We start from the raw sequence: 17,953 nt of genomic DNA on the forward strand, positions 1-17,953 counted from the left end.
TCTAACTCACGGTATCTACCTTTCGAGGTTTTCTGTTTTGTTTAACTTGGATGTTACTCGAGTGTCTGGTTACCTTGTGCATTCTCTGATGTTTTAATGTACATTTATAACTGGCAGTTCTCGAGATCTATGCTTAGTTGGTGTGCAGGCGTTTTGTTTTAAACAAAAGTTTCATTTACGTGTCATTATACGTGTATCAACATTTTTCTCCTTTCCAAACTTTACTTAATATCCGTGCAAAGCTTGCTATACACTTTGGTGTACTTTGGTACGTTTTTTTTTTAAACAGGGTTGACAAGAAATTGATGTGAAGTTTAGATCACGTTGAATAATAAATAAATGTAAAGAATTGATGAAAATAAATTGACATAAAATTTAGATGACTAAATTCTATTAGCAAACAGGGCATGAAGAATCAGAGAGTAATTTATTGATTCTCATCTATCATTTATTTGATACTGAGAAAGTGGCATTCAAAATTCAGACGTGTTTTAAAAATTCTAGTCAATAACCTTTATGAAGATCGAGCTACATAATTCCCTCTGCTTATATTTCCTCGATATCAATTTTTTTATACAATATATCTTCTTTCCCATGCTAAATGTATAATGCATAATGTATAATAATAGAATATCTTAGAATAAGAATAAGAATAATAATCAATTTTCTATGTAGTTAACTTCATATAACTTTATATAACTTTCATATAACTTTTAGATTCCTTACATTTATCACCGACTATTTAACTAACTATTTTCGTCTTAAACTCAAACATGATAAAAATGAAATTTAAATTGCTTTGGTTAGAACTGCTTCAAATAAAATTTGTAAGTTTGATTTTTAATTAAACAATTCGTATACACTACAGTCTAATATTATTTGAATATAACTGGAACAAAAGTAAGTTGCCATCATTTCCCATCTCTCTAAGATCCAGTTTTCGAGCTAACGTTCCCACAACGCGCTCCTGTTTAATAACGTAACGACATTGTAGAGCGATAATTAATGGTGGCTGTTGGAGGGTTAAAAAAAAAGGTGAATGAGAAATGATTACACCTTTGACGGATCATTAATGAAAATCTACTTGGCGGAAAGTCGAAGAACAGTATCGAATATTGTTGTCGGCAACACAAACGACATTACTAAGCCGTATAATTAGTAGTAAGTGAGGCGTTATTGGTAATTAATTTGCACGCTTTAAGGAACGAAGCCTGCAATCTTCATAATTCAAAATTTTATACGGAATTCGGTCAAATTGCGTGACCTGTTTCCCATCGTCTTCATTTATCTCGAAACCCTTCTCGTTCGCCCCTTAAATCACTGAAAATGAATGAGGGACCGAACAAAAATTAATAACTTCTGAAATTTGGAAGTCGAACTATAATTATTTGAGATAAATCTGTATGCTTCTCTGAACTAATTAATAGTGAAGGGAATATGCAAAATAATTTCCTTCCTGATTATTTCATTCTAATTTTCGATCAATTTTACGAACCTATTTCTATAATACTTTAGGCATTTTATATAGGTATGTTTTAGAAAATATAATAACGACTTTAATGTATAAATTAATACAAAACTATATATTACATATAAATAATTGAAAATATTTTTTTTAATTGATGATTTACAAGTTTGTGGAAAACAAAGCGATATTATTATATATTTTTGGAATTTTCAAGTATGTTTGCACGATATATTTATACGCTTTGCATGGAATTGCTGAAAAAATCGTTATTAATTGTGTTATTAATTGTTGATTCAGATCGTTAATTATTATACTAATGAACATTTCATCTATGTATATTCAACGCGATATTTGAGAACTGTAAGTTAATTTTTATTTGTCTTTCGTATTTTAAATAATAATATTACCTCGTTTGTGCACAAAGAATAAATAAAGATTAATATGCAACTGAAATTAATTCTAAAAAGAAAACACGTCAATTATAAAAAATTAAATGCATGTTTCATGATGTGATCAGTACAATAAAATAATGTAATAACAAATGAATAATATGACAAACATCTAACAAAAAAATAATATTTCTGTCCCTTAATTTTTGTCAGCAAATTTCCTAATTATTTTCAATCAAATGAACATTTTTTTATAAGGTTACAGTTCTGCCCTGTATCAAATAAAACAAAATAAACAAAGAAATTTCAAGAAATACTAAATTTTAACAATAGATAAATACTCGATTACCTTCGCAATTTACTTAACCCATTAAGTTCTCAGCAATAATTTGTCATAATGTTATAAATACTTTAACTTCTTTAAATTTCATAAAGAAGTAGCAACGAAAGACGTTAAAAGAATAGAATTCGTTGACGTAAATCGACTGGGAAAAATCTTATAATTAATTAAAAATAAAGACATTCTGCTACGATCAGTTAGAACAACGAACGAGTCGTGACTGCACGCCGTGTCAGTTCTTCAGAAGACATCCTCTACTCGGCTACCATAAGTCACGAGCCAATTATAAGGGCGCCTTTGAACGGCTAAAAATCGGAGGCATTCGCGGTCCATCGACGCGGAGCCGCGTAACGACTAATAAGTAGCGCTTGCATTAATAATTAATTAGCGAGCTGTCGGCCAAGCGAGCTGACCAATTTCCATAATTCAACGACCACGGCAATATACAATATCGCGCGAGCCCTTTCGAACGTGAGGACCTCTAGCACAGCAATAATGGCGGGGCCGATACTAATAATTACTGGTGGATTCGCACGCGAGTCAATTGCAAATTAGTCGGCGGCTGCGTATAATTGCCGAGTTTTTTGCCGGTGTCGAATCGTTAAGTTCCCCCGGTCTGCCTTGTATGGTAAACAGCCATTACGTCGCTCGAATAACGTTACGTGGGACGCGTTGTTCGTCCGGCGCGGCTCGGAGCCACGTGTACTTCCTTTTCCATTCTCCACCTCTGTCAAATTTTACGCATCGAGGATCGATTAAGCTGGTTTAACGTTGAAACTACCGAAGTAGTCAACTTGACCGATTCATAATTTTTCATAGTAGTTTTATATCTGATTTACAATGAAGCATTTATGGGGATTTGGATGGTTTTTGGTGAAGTACGTAGGTATATTGTATATACATGGGTATGGAGTTATTTTTTCCTTTGTTACTGGAACAACTAATTGTAAGATGAACAAGTTATAACTTTTCGTAGTAGTTTCACAGATTTGCAACGCTGTATTTTTGGTGATATAAGTGATTTTTAGTAAACTTTGTATATAGATAAGGGATTTTCCCCGTTTGTTACTAGAAGAGGTAAAAGTAACCAGTTCACAATTCTTCATAATAATTTTATAGATTGGAAATAGCGTACTTCTGGGGATTTCAGATTGATTTTTCATAAAATATATAGAGAAATGTTTATTTGTTATTTTTTTGCATTGCGTATTTTTCCATACGAATTTCATTTGAATTTCTTTCCTACAAGCTTCATGCTTCAATTGTCAGTAGTTCTACAGTAAGTACAAATTTGTAACTTTTCATATTATTTGTCTAGTAAAAATAAAAGTAAATAAGTGAGTTTGCTTGTCGCTAGTTTTGCGGAATTTTTGTATTTATTAGGATGTAAGATTGGATGAACGACTTTGTTTTCATTCGCTACGGTGCTGGTTGTAGATGGTTTTGTTAATATCATATTATGTTCCAAGCAGATAGAAATTTCCCTTTTTGTTGAGTAGAAATATTCGTGGTAGAGTGGAGAATGGTGTAGTAGAGTGAAAATGCAAAAAACGGGTTACACACGCCTGACGGTTAAATAAGAACTCCTATATTTCAGATTTTTTAAGATTAATATAGGCAAAGTTGAATTCAAAAAGGGAAGTATTTAAATCTAGTAATCGCAACGATTTTATTAAATAAATCGGAAAATGTGACAAAAATATCCACGAATATTTATTATTACTAAGTTATGCATCAAGTAATCCTAAAAAATTATATGAAACAATAAATAAATATATTAAAAAGTTTGCAATCGTTATTTTAATTAAAAACCAGCCTGAACTACGAATTTTACAAACTTCCTCAACGCATAATCTGCAGTAACAAAATTTATCTCCTACAATTCAAACAATTCGAAGAATCAATTTCCTATCGTCCGAACATTTTTCCAATCAAACAATAGAAATATTTAACAACTTTTATTCGCGTCCATTCGCTCTTTTATTCATTCGTGCAACTACAATTTAATATAGGAAAAAAAGAGAGAAAAACGAAAAAGAAGAACGCAGAATCGAGTCACGCAATTATTGACGTTATTATTTCTCCGGTTAATTAAAATAGCAGGGCTACGGTAGAGCGTGCGGCTCGAATAATTGCGACCGACGAATTGTTTAATTTGAATCGTCGTGAGTACGTGGAATTTAAATGTTCGCCGCTTTACACCCGCACGATTTGAATACCGGTGACCGGTGGTGGCGAGTCGAATTAAGGGAAAATCAGAAATGATTGTCACGTTGTCGAACCGTTGGATTATGTTCGACTTCGAGCTCGATGCCGTATGAATATTCATAGCGTTTCACCCCTTCGCGAAAAATTCCTAAGCAACCGACAGAGCGGCCCACGAATGCTCTATATAATTAATCGTATGCGTCGGCACGTATCTGATAACCGGATGATCCTTAATTCAGCCGCTCTTTATTTTGGGTAACACCTCTCCCGCTGAGTATCGCGCGCGGAATTTCAAACAATGCTAGGGAATTTTTTATCCTCGGGGGAAAAAACTTCCTCCTCTTACCTCTTCGTTCGTTATTGAATCAACGCTGGAAACCGAGGCAAATACCAGCGTTCCTTTTTGCGATGAAATTGTAGAGATAGTAGAGATCGGAAACATGTTTGCATTGATTTAACACTGCTACTTTATTCCGTTGTCCAGACGAAGCTTTTTTCCATTTGCTCTTGTTAGAAAATTTTATACATTGATTGTGTTATTCGATTGTATGCTTTTGATTTTTTTCTCAAATATAAATAAATAGAGATGAAATGAAAGAGAAATACGTTACTTTAATTTTTGGTACGAATAAAATGTTATTTATATTTGTTTATCGAGTTTGCTTCTTGTTTAATTTAATTTATTCTATATTTGTATATTACGTTATTCTAATTTTAGCTAGATTATTAATTCTCTCTTTCTGTCTGTCTGCCTATCTCTTTTAAAATAAATCTTCATACTTGTTGAAATAAAATCATTTTAACGGCCAACAAGTCTATTTTTCGGAATTTACTTTCGTCCGTAATTTATTCAGCGAATAAAAGTAGAATAATTCTAACGGAGAAATTTAATAATCATTAAACTATCTTTACTAATTCTTCGAATTCGCATAATTATTCTCCGCGTTTCAAAGAAACCTTTTCCCCATTAACCGAAAGATGAAAAACTCATCCCTCTAGGCGGTCCGCAGGTTTCCATATTTCCCTTGAAAAAACTAGAAAAAAATGGAGTAGCAAAAAAGAAGGGTATTCTTCCTATCTAAAAATACCTAAAAAGAAAAAGACAGTAGAACATAACGAAATATTTGTTCCGAAATCCGTGCCCAAAAATTCATTTCAATATCTTCTACGATATCCTCTAACCGTGCAATATATCAAGAGCACAAAAACAGTATTCACGTGGAAATTGGTTTCGACGATGTTCGCCAAGGTTTTTATCGGGCAACGTCTAGTAAGATGAAGTATAGTCTCGATCGGATGAATTAATCTCGGAGCCGTCAGGGGGTGTGAGACGGAAGCATCGAGTCCGAAAATTCGCACGTACCTCGAGTTTCGACGAGAGCCCAGCAAAGATTGGCCAAGGAGAAGAGCAGCAGAGAAAGTAGGTAGAGCGCGGCATCCCATCTCATCTTCGTTGTTCCGGATAGCTTTCTCGGTGGCTGCCTTCACTCTTCTCTCGCCCCTCCTTCACCGGTCGCGCTCATCTTCTATCATCCCCCGGCGCGTTTTCAACGGTGCACGCCGCGAAGGCTTCCGTGTTCCGGCTCGAGGACCGCACAGCACAGGCCACCCTCCGAGTCGACGCCAAGCCGTGGAATACAAGGATGCGGAGAAACGGTGAAAAAAGAGCGAGAAGAACGCTCGTGTCAGCGTGCTCGGCTTCACAGTCGGTGCAAGGGTGCTTATCACCTGGCTGATAACACCTGCAAAACAAATAGCCACTGTAGTAAACAGAGGCTACGTTTTCTCGTGTAATTAACCTGCTGGTAATCCCAAGGTGGCGAGGAATTTGTTCTCTACTCCTCCTTTATCTTATATGTATATATAACCAGCCAGAAATTTGGAATATTTCTCACTTTTATTTATTATTAGATCTCCTGCTGACTGTGTTATTAACGCTAGAATTATTACCGAACAAAGCGCGAGCTTGTACCAACGAAATTAAAATGAAAAATACCTAGGAGGAAATGTTTTGTACATACGATAGCTGAAATAATAAATTTATAAAATGCCTGAAAAATTGTCGATCGATCATTTGTAATAAAAAAATTATGGTAATTCTGGCGTCAATATACTCGGAAAAATTGTTTCCCAGAGACTAGGGCTCATTCAAATTTAGAAATGTAGCGGCACATGAGCTAGAGGACGCTCATCATCCGCTACAGAAATATGATTTTACGGAGCAGTTATAATAATTTGTCTTTTTTGTTAATTTAAATCTGACGACGATAAGTCAATAAAAAGAACTCCATTTATAATTGAAAGAAAAGTATTTCTTAAGATTTTACAAACATGAAATTGCCCTAATATCTATGTTTGCAGAAAAGTTTCCTAAGTCTGCTGAAACTACTGCTAGTCGTTATTATGTTATAAGGTAGTTAGCTAAGAAATAAAGAGAACCAAATTATGTATTCATCATCCTTCTTTTCTCGTATATTCAAATAAAACCATATAATAATACATGAATTGAATAATACCAAAACGTTAACTTCTCAGGAGTTCTATGATCCACGTTTCACCACAGTAGGAAACTTTCGTTTCATAATTCTGATTTTTTATGACATAAACTCGTCCCCATCTCAAATCTACTAAATGTCTCGTAGTTTATAGGTTGGAGTGTAAGCATCCTACATACATATGCATAGTTGTTTTACGCTTCTATTTTTCTGTTTCTCGTTCTCCACGCTTTTTTCTCCAGCTTTTCTTTAGCGCCCTTAACGAGTCTCGTACGTACTGCGAAATTGAAATAAAAGCGGACGAACGAGTCCACGGTTTCCGCGCATAAAGCGGCTGATTTAACCGGATCCTCTCTCTCTTTCTCTCTCTCGCATGCGGAATTCATTTCTGCGGATTCGTTCTTGGATGTATCTATGGGAAGCGGTGCTCGCGGTGGTTACCTGCTCGCCGCCTCTATGAAGCGTCGTGAAATTAGTTTGCGAGGAAAATAAAAGGGAAATATGAGTGGAGATATTTAGTGGGTCGTGGATTAAGGGAAACATACCGTGGGGATCTTCTGTCCCTTCCTTTTTACGATTCCGAGCGGGAAAGTTACCCTCGCGCTCGAACAAAACTGAAGACAGGAAACCTATAAACGTGTGGAAAGAACGAATTGGACACAAACTTTGAAATAAACATAATGTGTTATACATGCTAATATTCGGACGCAACAGTATCTTTTTGTTGCTTTGTATAAGAGGGGGTGATTTAAATGTCGTGTTGCTTATATAATATGAACCGTTTCTTTCTAACAATAACGCGTAACAAAAGATTTTTAACAGAAAGGAGGTTGCTCACTTTGTTTTCGAATTTCGATGTTGCCTTCTTCGTCGTGTCATCGAATAATAATCGTGCAATTTCACGATAACTTTTACGCTTTCCCCTATAATGAATTATATGTTGTCTTTTATCAAAGCCAGTATCCTTTCCTTTCTGTGACATGTTAAATTGTTTGGTGTGTTATGGAAATATTGATGTCAATTTCTTCTGGTGTTAACTATAGAACATTCTTACAATTATGTAGAATAAATTTATTTCGCAATTCGGACAGTTTCTAAGAATTCTTAGATCGCGAAACGCAAACAAGTAAAATATGCAACGCGATATTTAAATCATTCGCTCTTTAACAACCAATAAATAGAGAGAGAGAGAGACAGCGAGAGAGCTTTATTGAAATATTAATGTGCATAACTATAATATGTACATTGCAGAAATCTCTGTAGTTGGTTGATAAAATTATAAGTACAATCGAAAGGTTGCAATGTAAATGTTAATTAATAATGAACAAATGATACAAGTGACAATTAAACTGTGATTGAAAGAGATAAACCTATAGTGTACAAATGAATAAATTTAACTAATCGGCTTATTCAAAGGTTCAGTTACGTTTCATAAATAAATTGATAAATTAATATAGTAAAATTTATACAATAAATTTTGTATTTGTGTAATAAAGATACTTATGAGATTGAATATGTAAAATTCTTCTCTAGTTGGCTGATAAAATTGAAAATACTAATTCTACTTGGAAGAAGACAATTCTATAGTAAAATTTGTGAGGTAAGCATCGTGTTTGGTTAAAAATATACTACGCTTTATCACATTTGTAAATATGGGTACTTATATGATAGACGTAGTTAGATAAGTGGGAAGGATAACAAAACTGTTGTCTATCTTAATCAGTAGAATTCTCATATGTGGTACTATGGGTCTACCATCAGAATTTTATATTAGGTCATCCCGTAAGTAAACGGTATAATTTTTTAGGGCTGAATTCAAAACGTTAGACCTCGCGATGATAAGGGTTTTATAAGCAGGAATGGAATTTATAATATCCAGAATATTCTTACCATAAAGTATCTTAGAAATTGTGCTATACAACCAACAAGATTAGCAATTTATTATATTTTCAAAACAGTTACTTTATTCCATGCTTATACTATATTCTACAAATAATTTTTATCTATATTTGTATAGTCCTACGGCACACCAGTTAGTAATTTCAAAATATTTTACGCTGTTTTTTAATCCAATTTGTTTTTTGTTCATTTTTTAATATTTTAGCGTTGCGTAACTTTTTAATAAATGTAAACTAATTAAGCCAATCGAAAACTTATCAATCTCTACGTATATCATCGATCTTGAATTTCAATCTCACATCTCTCTAATTACAGGTCAGAATACTCGCGTAAGTCACAAGATCGATCGCTGCTACCATCGCGCGCGAACAACTTTTCTAAGATCTCTCGGAACAGAGGCATTCGTCACGGTGCGGAATTGCGCAATCAAAAGTACCCGGTATTCCGCATCGTAAAGCATCCGTGAGTTCCCATAGTATCCCGTGAGCGAGCAGAATCCCTAGTGTGTCTCAGCTCGAGGATATCGTTCGGTGATCCATTAAACGATAACGACCATAAAGATACAGGTATAATAGAATCTTTCTTCAATTTCATCGCGGGCGTAACGTCGTGGCGCGGCGGCCAGTCGCGGATGGGCCGTTTTTGCAGCGATAAAAGTGCCTCTTTATCCGAACCACGGTGAACTTATTCCGATCCCGTGATCCTCGCGGCGCGATCCATGGGATTCGCCGACGCGTCTACGTGCACGACCGCCCTCGTGTTTGCCTTGCTCCTTATGCTAAATCCTCGACGTGGATCGAGAAGGGATGACTGGATGGGAGTTCTTTTCGATCTTCTTCAGGTGGCTTCGCCGATCCGGCGAGGCGGTGTTCGTCGTCGAGAAAAGAAAAGGAAGGGAAAAGAAATGGAAACGAATAGAAAAAGAGAAAAAGGGAGGAAAAGAGCTGGAGAGAGTCTCGGTTAAGGAGTTGGAACGAAATTCCGAAAGTTCCTGCTCAGTGAAACAGGTCACGGAACGAAAGAGCCGTCGTGGAGGAACGGTGGCGGTCTTTAAAAAGTTTTTCCTAGCTCCATTGCGGCGAATCCGGTGCTGGGATGCCGCTCGGATTCCCCGGGGATAAAACAAAGGATAATCAGGTCGCTTTTTATTCCCTGGACGGGTTCTGTCGGGTAGTTGCGAAGCTGCCTCTGGAATTACCGGCTTCCGACCCTTCTTTTCCTGTCTTCGCCACTTCTAAGCTGCTCGAATTAGGCTACGTTAATCCTTCGATGCCTGGCCTTCGCTTCGGGCCTGCGGCAACCCAACAGCCAGAGAGGTATCGCTCTTCTTCTCCCTCCCTGTCACGAGACGTCTTCGTTAACGCATCCGTCTTTCGCCTTAAACAGACCACTTCTCGTTCATCGACGAAATTGGATTACGACGTGACGAGCCTCGCTTATGGTTTTTCGATGCATCCTGCGGTTGCTACCCTTTAACTTCGTACGCTGTTGTTTGCTGCGTTTGGTAGTTGTAGCGGTTTGCTAGGTGGCTTTTGACGTTGTATTTACTGATAATAGCGAATAAAGCAATTGAAATGGTAAACGATGTAAATGCCAGAAGCGAAGATTTGCCTCCTTTGTCGCCTTTGCAGATTCAAACGGAGAATAAACAGTAAAAATTATATGAGATTAATTGTATCGATTTTTTTCAACTATAATTTATTTCCTACGTATGATCATTGTGTTTTTCGATAAATTATTAATAAATAATTTAATAATTAAAATAAATTAATCTACCACTTATAACTTTTTTCAGAATCTACATCTCTTTTCACTGGTAAAGTCCTTTTTATTCTTTTCCACTTGTTCCATTCCACGCGTTCGTTCCAAAATCAAAACCACTTCAACTTCTCATATATTGAGTGTCGCGGATGGTTATTTGGTTTGGCAATTACTAATTGCTCGGTTATCGTCGTTATACTTCAAATAAACGATATTGATTTAGAGTGTGTATGTGATAGAAACTTTTTGCTTCATTATTTGGCTTGTAACGCAAATTATTTTCTTCATACGTTTTAAAGATGTTCATTTTGTTCGTACTAATTTTCAGTATGCGAGTTGTTATTTAGCATAAGTGGATAATTTCGATGATTTTCATTACTCGTATATGGTTATTTGATATTACAGTTTCTGACAGTTATGGTAGGTATCATGATCGATTACAAACGTGATATTACATGAAACCTTCATAGTTGTTAATTTGAAATTTAGTTTACGGTTCAGGTATCAGCTTCTATGGTACGCAAAACGTTCATGTTTCGAACATGTTCTAATTTCAAAATCGTATTCTGTAATTACTAACTTAATTAGATTCTTTTTTTTTCTATTCTATTAATGAATCGTATAATACATTCTCGCGGTATGAAAATAAAACCTTAAAATCATTTCAATTCTGAGCATTTATGCAAGATATAATTTATTATTAATTAGTGAACAACGCTACTCGATTCATATCATTTATATTTTTGCTTCGTGGATGTTAAATGACTCAGTTTTATCGAAACTTTCCGATAGTCGCAAGAAATATACACAGCGATGCGTTATCGACTCTGTTTGAACTAAAATGTCCATCATTAATTCATTCATGAAGATAAGATAAGTTATTGCAACGAGAAATTCTTCCATCAAGGATCGCAGTGATATTGCACGATATTGAGAGAGTTTGTAAAACGTTTAATTAATTTTCGTATCACAGAACTATAAAATTATTCTAGAAAATAATGTCATAGAAAAAAGATGACTTCGATCGTTTAATATGTCTCATTAAACAGAAAACTATAGTCATGAAAAAGATAATAACGAAACAAAAATTTGCAACTTGATGTGTCAAAAAAAAAAAAAAAAAAAAAGAAAAGAAAGAAAAGAAAAAAAAAACGAAGAAGAAGAAAATAAAAATTAATACTATTGAATATATTAATAATTGTATGCTATACGCTTCTACTGAATAGCAGATTTTTTATTTAAACAAAAATAATTCCATCTGTTATTGAATTATCATATATGGGCCGATATTAATATACTACGATATTCCTAATAGAAAGGAACTAATTTAATCTCTATAAAGAGATAGAAATAACAAAAAATTGTGGCATACCTTTCTTTCCAATTATATTCACTTTCATCTCTAGCTTTCTAATCTTTTTAGTGGGTTTTTAACGATTAGAACGTGTTCTCGGTGGAAACACCGATGAGAATCTTGCTATTACTGTTCGTTCGTACAACGTAATTGTCGTATTCACATCTCGCGATTTTAAAGGAAAGTTTCACGCACAAAGGAAATGCTAAGAACAAGGACTGGGTATTTTGTATTCAGGACACGTTATTAACGGACGTAAGCACACCTTTAACAGAAGCTTTTTACACTCCTATATTCAGCACGCGACCTTAACAGTTCAACTATTCGGCAAATTCTCGACATCGTGTCGTAAGACCGTGTTCTGAATATAACAGTGAGAGCAGTTTCGTTCATAAAAGAACAGAAAGCTTTAATTTTTTATAATTCTTGAATGTCTACGTGTTTAAATATCAATTTACAAGAGAAAACTTTCTATTCTCTTACAACTTTCAATAGTTTTCCTATTTACTAACCTACATAGTATCGCTTTATCTTCTTCCCGTACTACTTATCATTGCTTGTAGTATTTAGTATTTAGTAGTTATATGTTAGTATTTAGTTAGTAGTATTTAACTTGCAGTAGTCATTGCTCAGGTAATATCACGTTTATATACATGTAAGTCACTGATAAACCAAGCTGATCAACTTTATGTTCTGAAAGTTTCTCAATTTTAGTACCAAAACAGTGTTTAATAGTGTTTAATTCTTCAGAAATTAAACGATTAATCTGAATGACGTGGATTAGTTTGGTTCTTTTGTGCCTCATTTTGCCAATTTACTAGAAGAGATGAAACATTCTTTAATTTTGAGATACACGCGGAAATTAATTTTGAACATGAACTATTTCCTAAAATGAGAAAAGTATCTTTTTCAGAAAATTGATTTTCTTAAAAAATCAGGAAGCCGATTTTCTACAAAAGAAGAAAAAAAACTGACGATGTATAATTTTGATATAAAATGCCTAAAAATGAGATCTACGGAATTTATTAATAAACAAAGTATTATTCATTGTTTCTTAGAACTGTATTTTTATTTGCAATTTCCTAATGCCTCTTCCGTAAAATTGTTAAAAATCGAAAACAGAATATTTGTTCGCAACATTTCTCTATATTAATTCGACATCTATTACTTTTTTCAATTTTCAGCGGCACATTACCATCATAAAACGATAGAATAGATGAAAATCTATCCATGTCAAGTTTAAAGAATCGACAAGTCAATTTTCGTCCGATGTGGTATTAGTAATATGCGATTAAACATTTTCATGATAAATACCAAAATATTTTTATAATTCTCACTTCATGGTAATTTTTAATTTCAGAGCACAACGATAAAAATCCCAGAGTTCATAAAAAATTCCTAGTTTATCTAACCCGATATAGAATTGCTCCATAAGTTATTTTCGTGCAACGTCATATTCTCGCCCGTTCTATTCCGAAGGAGCTGTTTCGTCTGCCGTGAAATTTATGTTCCCGAAGAAGGAAACCAGCGACGCGCGTATCCAGAAACAATGCCAATACCTATACACGATGTTATCGTAGCCTAAGTAAGTAGCCGCTTCGAAAGTTCCGCTCCTTAATGACGATCGGATCTCGAACTTCGAGCTCGAGATCACTTCAACCGTAATGATCGAACTTGCGATCGAATCCACCACTGTAGAAGTTGGAACGGTCAGTGTTACGACCAGCGGTTTCATGCCGTTTGGTTGGTAAGATTTCTCGCACACTCGCCAATAATCGTATAAACTCCGAAAACAATATCAATGGAAGAGGGTCTGATTCGATGGGAACCGATAAACGTTTGTAACAAAGATGGACTTGAAAACTGAACATTGACTTCTCTATACTTTTCTATGTAATATCCTTATCCAACAGACACAAGTTAGAATTGGAATTGCTCCATAAAAAGATTTTTATTGAAAGAGAATTGTAGCTTTTAGCTACCGAGGGAATCGAAAGAATAAACAAAGCAGCAAAGATAGAGAAAACATATGTTTATGCGATAGTTGGCTTTTCAAATTATAAGATGAAGCGATTCATTTAATGTTTGATTGTTGGAAACGTGGTCTGGTTTGCCCATCTCGATGATGTCACCTCGTATCATGTATTATTGATTTACCAGAAATTAGGTACATATTCAGCATGGAAACATTTCCAATATCTAGCTTTCATTTGATCAGGTTATTAACGAAGAATGTTAGTTGAAACTTTTTGATCAATTTACGGGTGAAAATTGTTCCGACTGTTTATTCATTCTGATTACTTCTTTATTAAATTCCGTGACTGCAAAAACAATTAAACGCACGTGTGCACTTAATAATGCACTGCTGACAGTTTGTTGATTGCGCCCATTATATTTATTAACCGCTACATCGTCTACTGCTAGTACATTAAATACAATTTAATTTATGGACCAAGATATTAATTTGCCATTTCACCATCTACATTTACAACCTTACGTACAATTTTATATCCCCATTCCGATTTATGTTTCAATTACTCCATACGATACGTTTAATTGCCTAAAAATACACGACGTAGTGTCTTTTGTGAAAATTGTAGATGGTGTACAAATAAAGCTTTTGAAGCATCTATCGGTCAAGGCGAAGGTTATCAAAAGATCATATATGAAATGAAAGTATTTAACTTTCAAAATACGTATTGTGTAATACAAGACAAAGTATATTATTTAGATAAAAAAATCTTCTTGCGTAAAATTGTAGGTTGTAGACTTGCAATCGTTACAATGTCATTAATTGTAATTTACAAAATTCATTTATACAATCATTTTTGTCGTTCAATCATTCGAAAGATTTTTTTATAAATGGGCGATAATTCGTATTTTCAATCGTAACTATACTTTCATGCGTATATATTGAGCACACTTCGATTCTCGAGAAAACGTTTCACAAAAAACGATCAATCTGTCTTGCCAATTTTTTGAAAATATCTTCAGTAACGGATTATTCTTCTATCGATTCTACAGTAAAAGCCCATCGATAAAATGTTAAGAGCCATTCTCTATCAATGATAACAAAATTAAACCATCAACGCAATTTTATTAGCGCACGATCTACTGCACATTGTACGGGAATTAGTGAAAATATTAAAAATATCAGAAACCTCTATCTCTTTCATGTTCGATGCTAAAGCGAATGTCAAAAAACTCTCGATATACAGGGTGGTTGGTAACTGGTGGTACAAGCGGAAAGGGGGTGATTCTACGCGAAAAAAGAAGTCGGAAATATAGAATAAACATCTTTTTTTTTTTATTTTTTTTTTTTTTAATTTTTTCACCGAGACAACGATCTACAGTGAGATCCGTTATAACGTACCGCACGCGTACCGAGCGAAAATTCAAAGTCGATTTTCTCGAAAACAAAGCCTTAAACGAAAAATTTTTATTCTATATTTTCGACTTCTTTTTTCGCGTAGAATCACCCCCTTTCCGCTTGTACCACCAATTACCAACCACCCTGTATATTTAATTTAATTTATACTATTTCCCACATATTTAACAACCACGTATACCTAATATTCATTATGGTATTTGTTTCAATCACACGTATACGGATTCCTGTCTACCCTTGAACTTCTCGACGTGTACATACTTTCGAGTCAATAGGGGCCTAACAAATAGAAGAGCACACTCCATCTGACCGAACCGCGCCGGGGACGAAACGAAGCTCGCCCAGTTGAACAAATTTCCGTTTCCGTACAAGTGCGCGTAATTTGAATCTTTGAACGGTAATTGGATAGTTTGAGATACTCCCGGCCTCGGTCCAACAAGTTACTTAGTTTAACTACTTTATTGCCTGTGTACACGGTTGCTGGCCAACGGGAAGGATCGAAGTCGTTCGGCCACGCTGCTTTTCGTCGCTTACTTACAATTAGCTGTTTCTAATTGCAGCCACGTTTGATCGACTTGGCCTAACTTTCCTCGTTCTTCGTTCGACCATTCGTTCGCTTGATTTCTTCCGTGACCGACTTCGAGTTCCGAGGTGGAATTAAATCTAGGCAAGGCTGAAGAACTTGGTGAAGCAATCGTAGCGAGGATATCGAGTCACGATCGAAGAAATGATAAAGAAAAGATGAAATTTATGTTATGGCTATTTTAATCTCTCGATGTTTTAAACGCATATCATAATTCTATTTGGAACAAGATACTTGTATTTTGTAGCGGAACAGACAAATTATTAGGTTGTCCGAAAAGTGTCTTTCTTTTACAGACACGTCTTTTACAACGACGCGTCTTTATACGAACATGAAACCTAATCTATCGAACGTTGTGATCTTTATCTTGATAGAACAAAATGGATCATACGTAATTCGATAAAATAAGATAAAACGGAAAATATTGTGCATCCATTATTTCCTTATAAAACGAAAGAAACTTTTCGGACGACCTAATATTATGTGATATATTTGAATGTATTCATCCTGCTACTCTTACGCAACTGAATTAATATTATTAGAGAAATTTCGTAAATAACTTTTATAAAATACAGGTCATTTGATTCTATTGAATTTAAAAGTTATGTTTTTCTTTCTATTGTGTTATAGTATAGAAATTCGATGAAAATTATGCATTTACAGGTTAATATAGAGACACTTTCGTTTTTGTTAAAATAAATCGACTACGAGGAAGAAAAGTTGACTTTTGAAAATATTAATGTCAATTTTAAGCGTCATCGATACTACGTGTTTAACGAATCTTGTTTCTGCATTCTACAAATAATCGCATAGCGAACGTTCAATGTCGTATTGTATCTCATTTATTACATCACCAAGACACTGGGCTTTGTATAGCGAGAATTTATTAACAACGACGCATGACACGGAAGTTTTAAACAATATTTTCGTATGACAAAGAAATCGTACGATATAAAACTTGCAGTATAAATTACATTTATGATAACACAGTATTTTAGTAATACTTTATAAACATCTTCAATTTCCTAACTCACTAAAGCAAAATTTCAACTTCGTATAACACGATTTCATTTAATAAACTTGGACGAAACTTGTTAGATTCGTGGTACAAGGTCTGGAACGAGGTTAACAAGAAATAAGGCACTACACTCAATCTGTTAATTCTATTGAAGCGACGAACTTTCTCTGTTAAACCGAGATTGAAATACGCATTTTCGAATAGTCTAACCTAGAGAAGTGAGAGTCGATTAAAAATAGAGAACCAAGAGACACACACATATATATAGAAAAAGATAGAGAGAGAAAGCAGATTTCAGGTGCGGAATCGATCTGTTCGAGGAGCTAGCCGAAGGAACGGCGAAGGCGAACGAGTCAGAGACGGGCTAGAGGATAATTTTAGCGGCAATTACCGCATCCAATTGGAAGTTGAATAGACGAAAACGACCTTAGACGTCGTAAAAGAGACGACACGCTCGCTGGAAAACAAGGACCGTTCCCTGTGAATTAGAAAAGCTACCGAATGAAATTCGACTGCAGTGAGAAAATGTTGGGGCCAAAAGCGAGCTTTCTTCCTTTTATCCAACCCACTGCCAAGTCATGGAGGGTCCCCTTCAAATTGGATTAGGCTCGTTAGTTTCGTTATCAGTCATGTAAACATACGACGTGCCTCTTTCTTCGTTTCTTTTCTTTCGCGCCTTCGATCGTCAGTGCTGAGTTTCTCTTCTTCTCAATTCCATCACGCTTCTCGCGTTTTCGTAATACGCGGCACTGCTTGTTTCGATCCTGGTCGCGTGATTTGTCGTATCAGCAGTACTTTGTAATTATCAAATTTATAGAATTACGGTGTGCACACACCGATAGGGTTCGCGCGAATTTATGGCCTGTCGATAATTGAATGAGTCCGTCCCCGCGACGGACCAACTTCGAAATTGAGTTGGTTTCGGTAAATTATGGATATACACGTATCAATCGATTTTGTATTCATTAGCGTAATGAACGACAGAATTCTGTTAATATAGCCATGACCGGGCGGAAATTCCGCTTCGTTAAAGTGGCACCCCGGGTCTAC

At 35.1% G+C, this 17,953-nt stretch overlaps 1 protein-coding gene across 1 annotated transcript in view; it reads right to left on the bottom strand.

The window, feature by feature from the left end:
- Window positions 1-17,953, bottom strand: part of LOC138179418 (uncharacterized) — a 68,338-nt gene that overhangs the window by 21,586 nt on the left and 28,799 nt on the right. The window contains exon 2 of the mRNA XM_069112197.1: window positions 5,769-6,147. Coding sequence (XP_068968298.1) covers window positions 5,769-5,853 — 85 coding nt within the window. The 5' untranslated portion in view covers window positions 5,854-6,147. The remainder of the gene's footprint in view (window positions 1-5,768; window positions 6,148-17,953) is intronic.

This window comes from Bombus flavifrons, chromosome 1, assembly GCF_040668555.2.
Source record: "Bombus flavifrons isolate JBK064 chromosome 1, iyBomFlav1_principal, whole genome shotgun sequence".
Classification (NCBI taxonomy): domain Eukaryota; kingdom Metazoa; phylum Arthropoda; class Insecta; order Hymenoptera; family Apidae; genus Bombus; species Bombus flavifrons.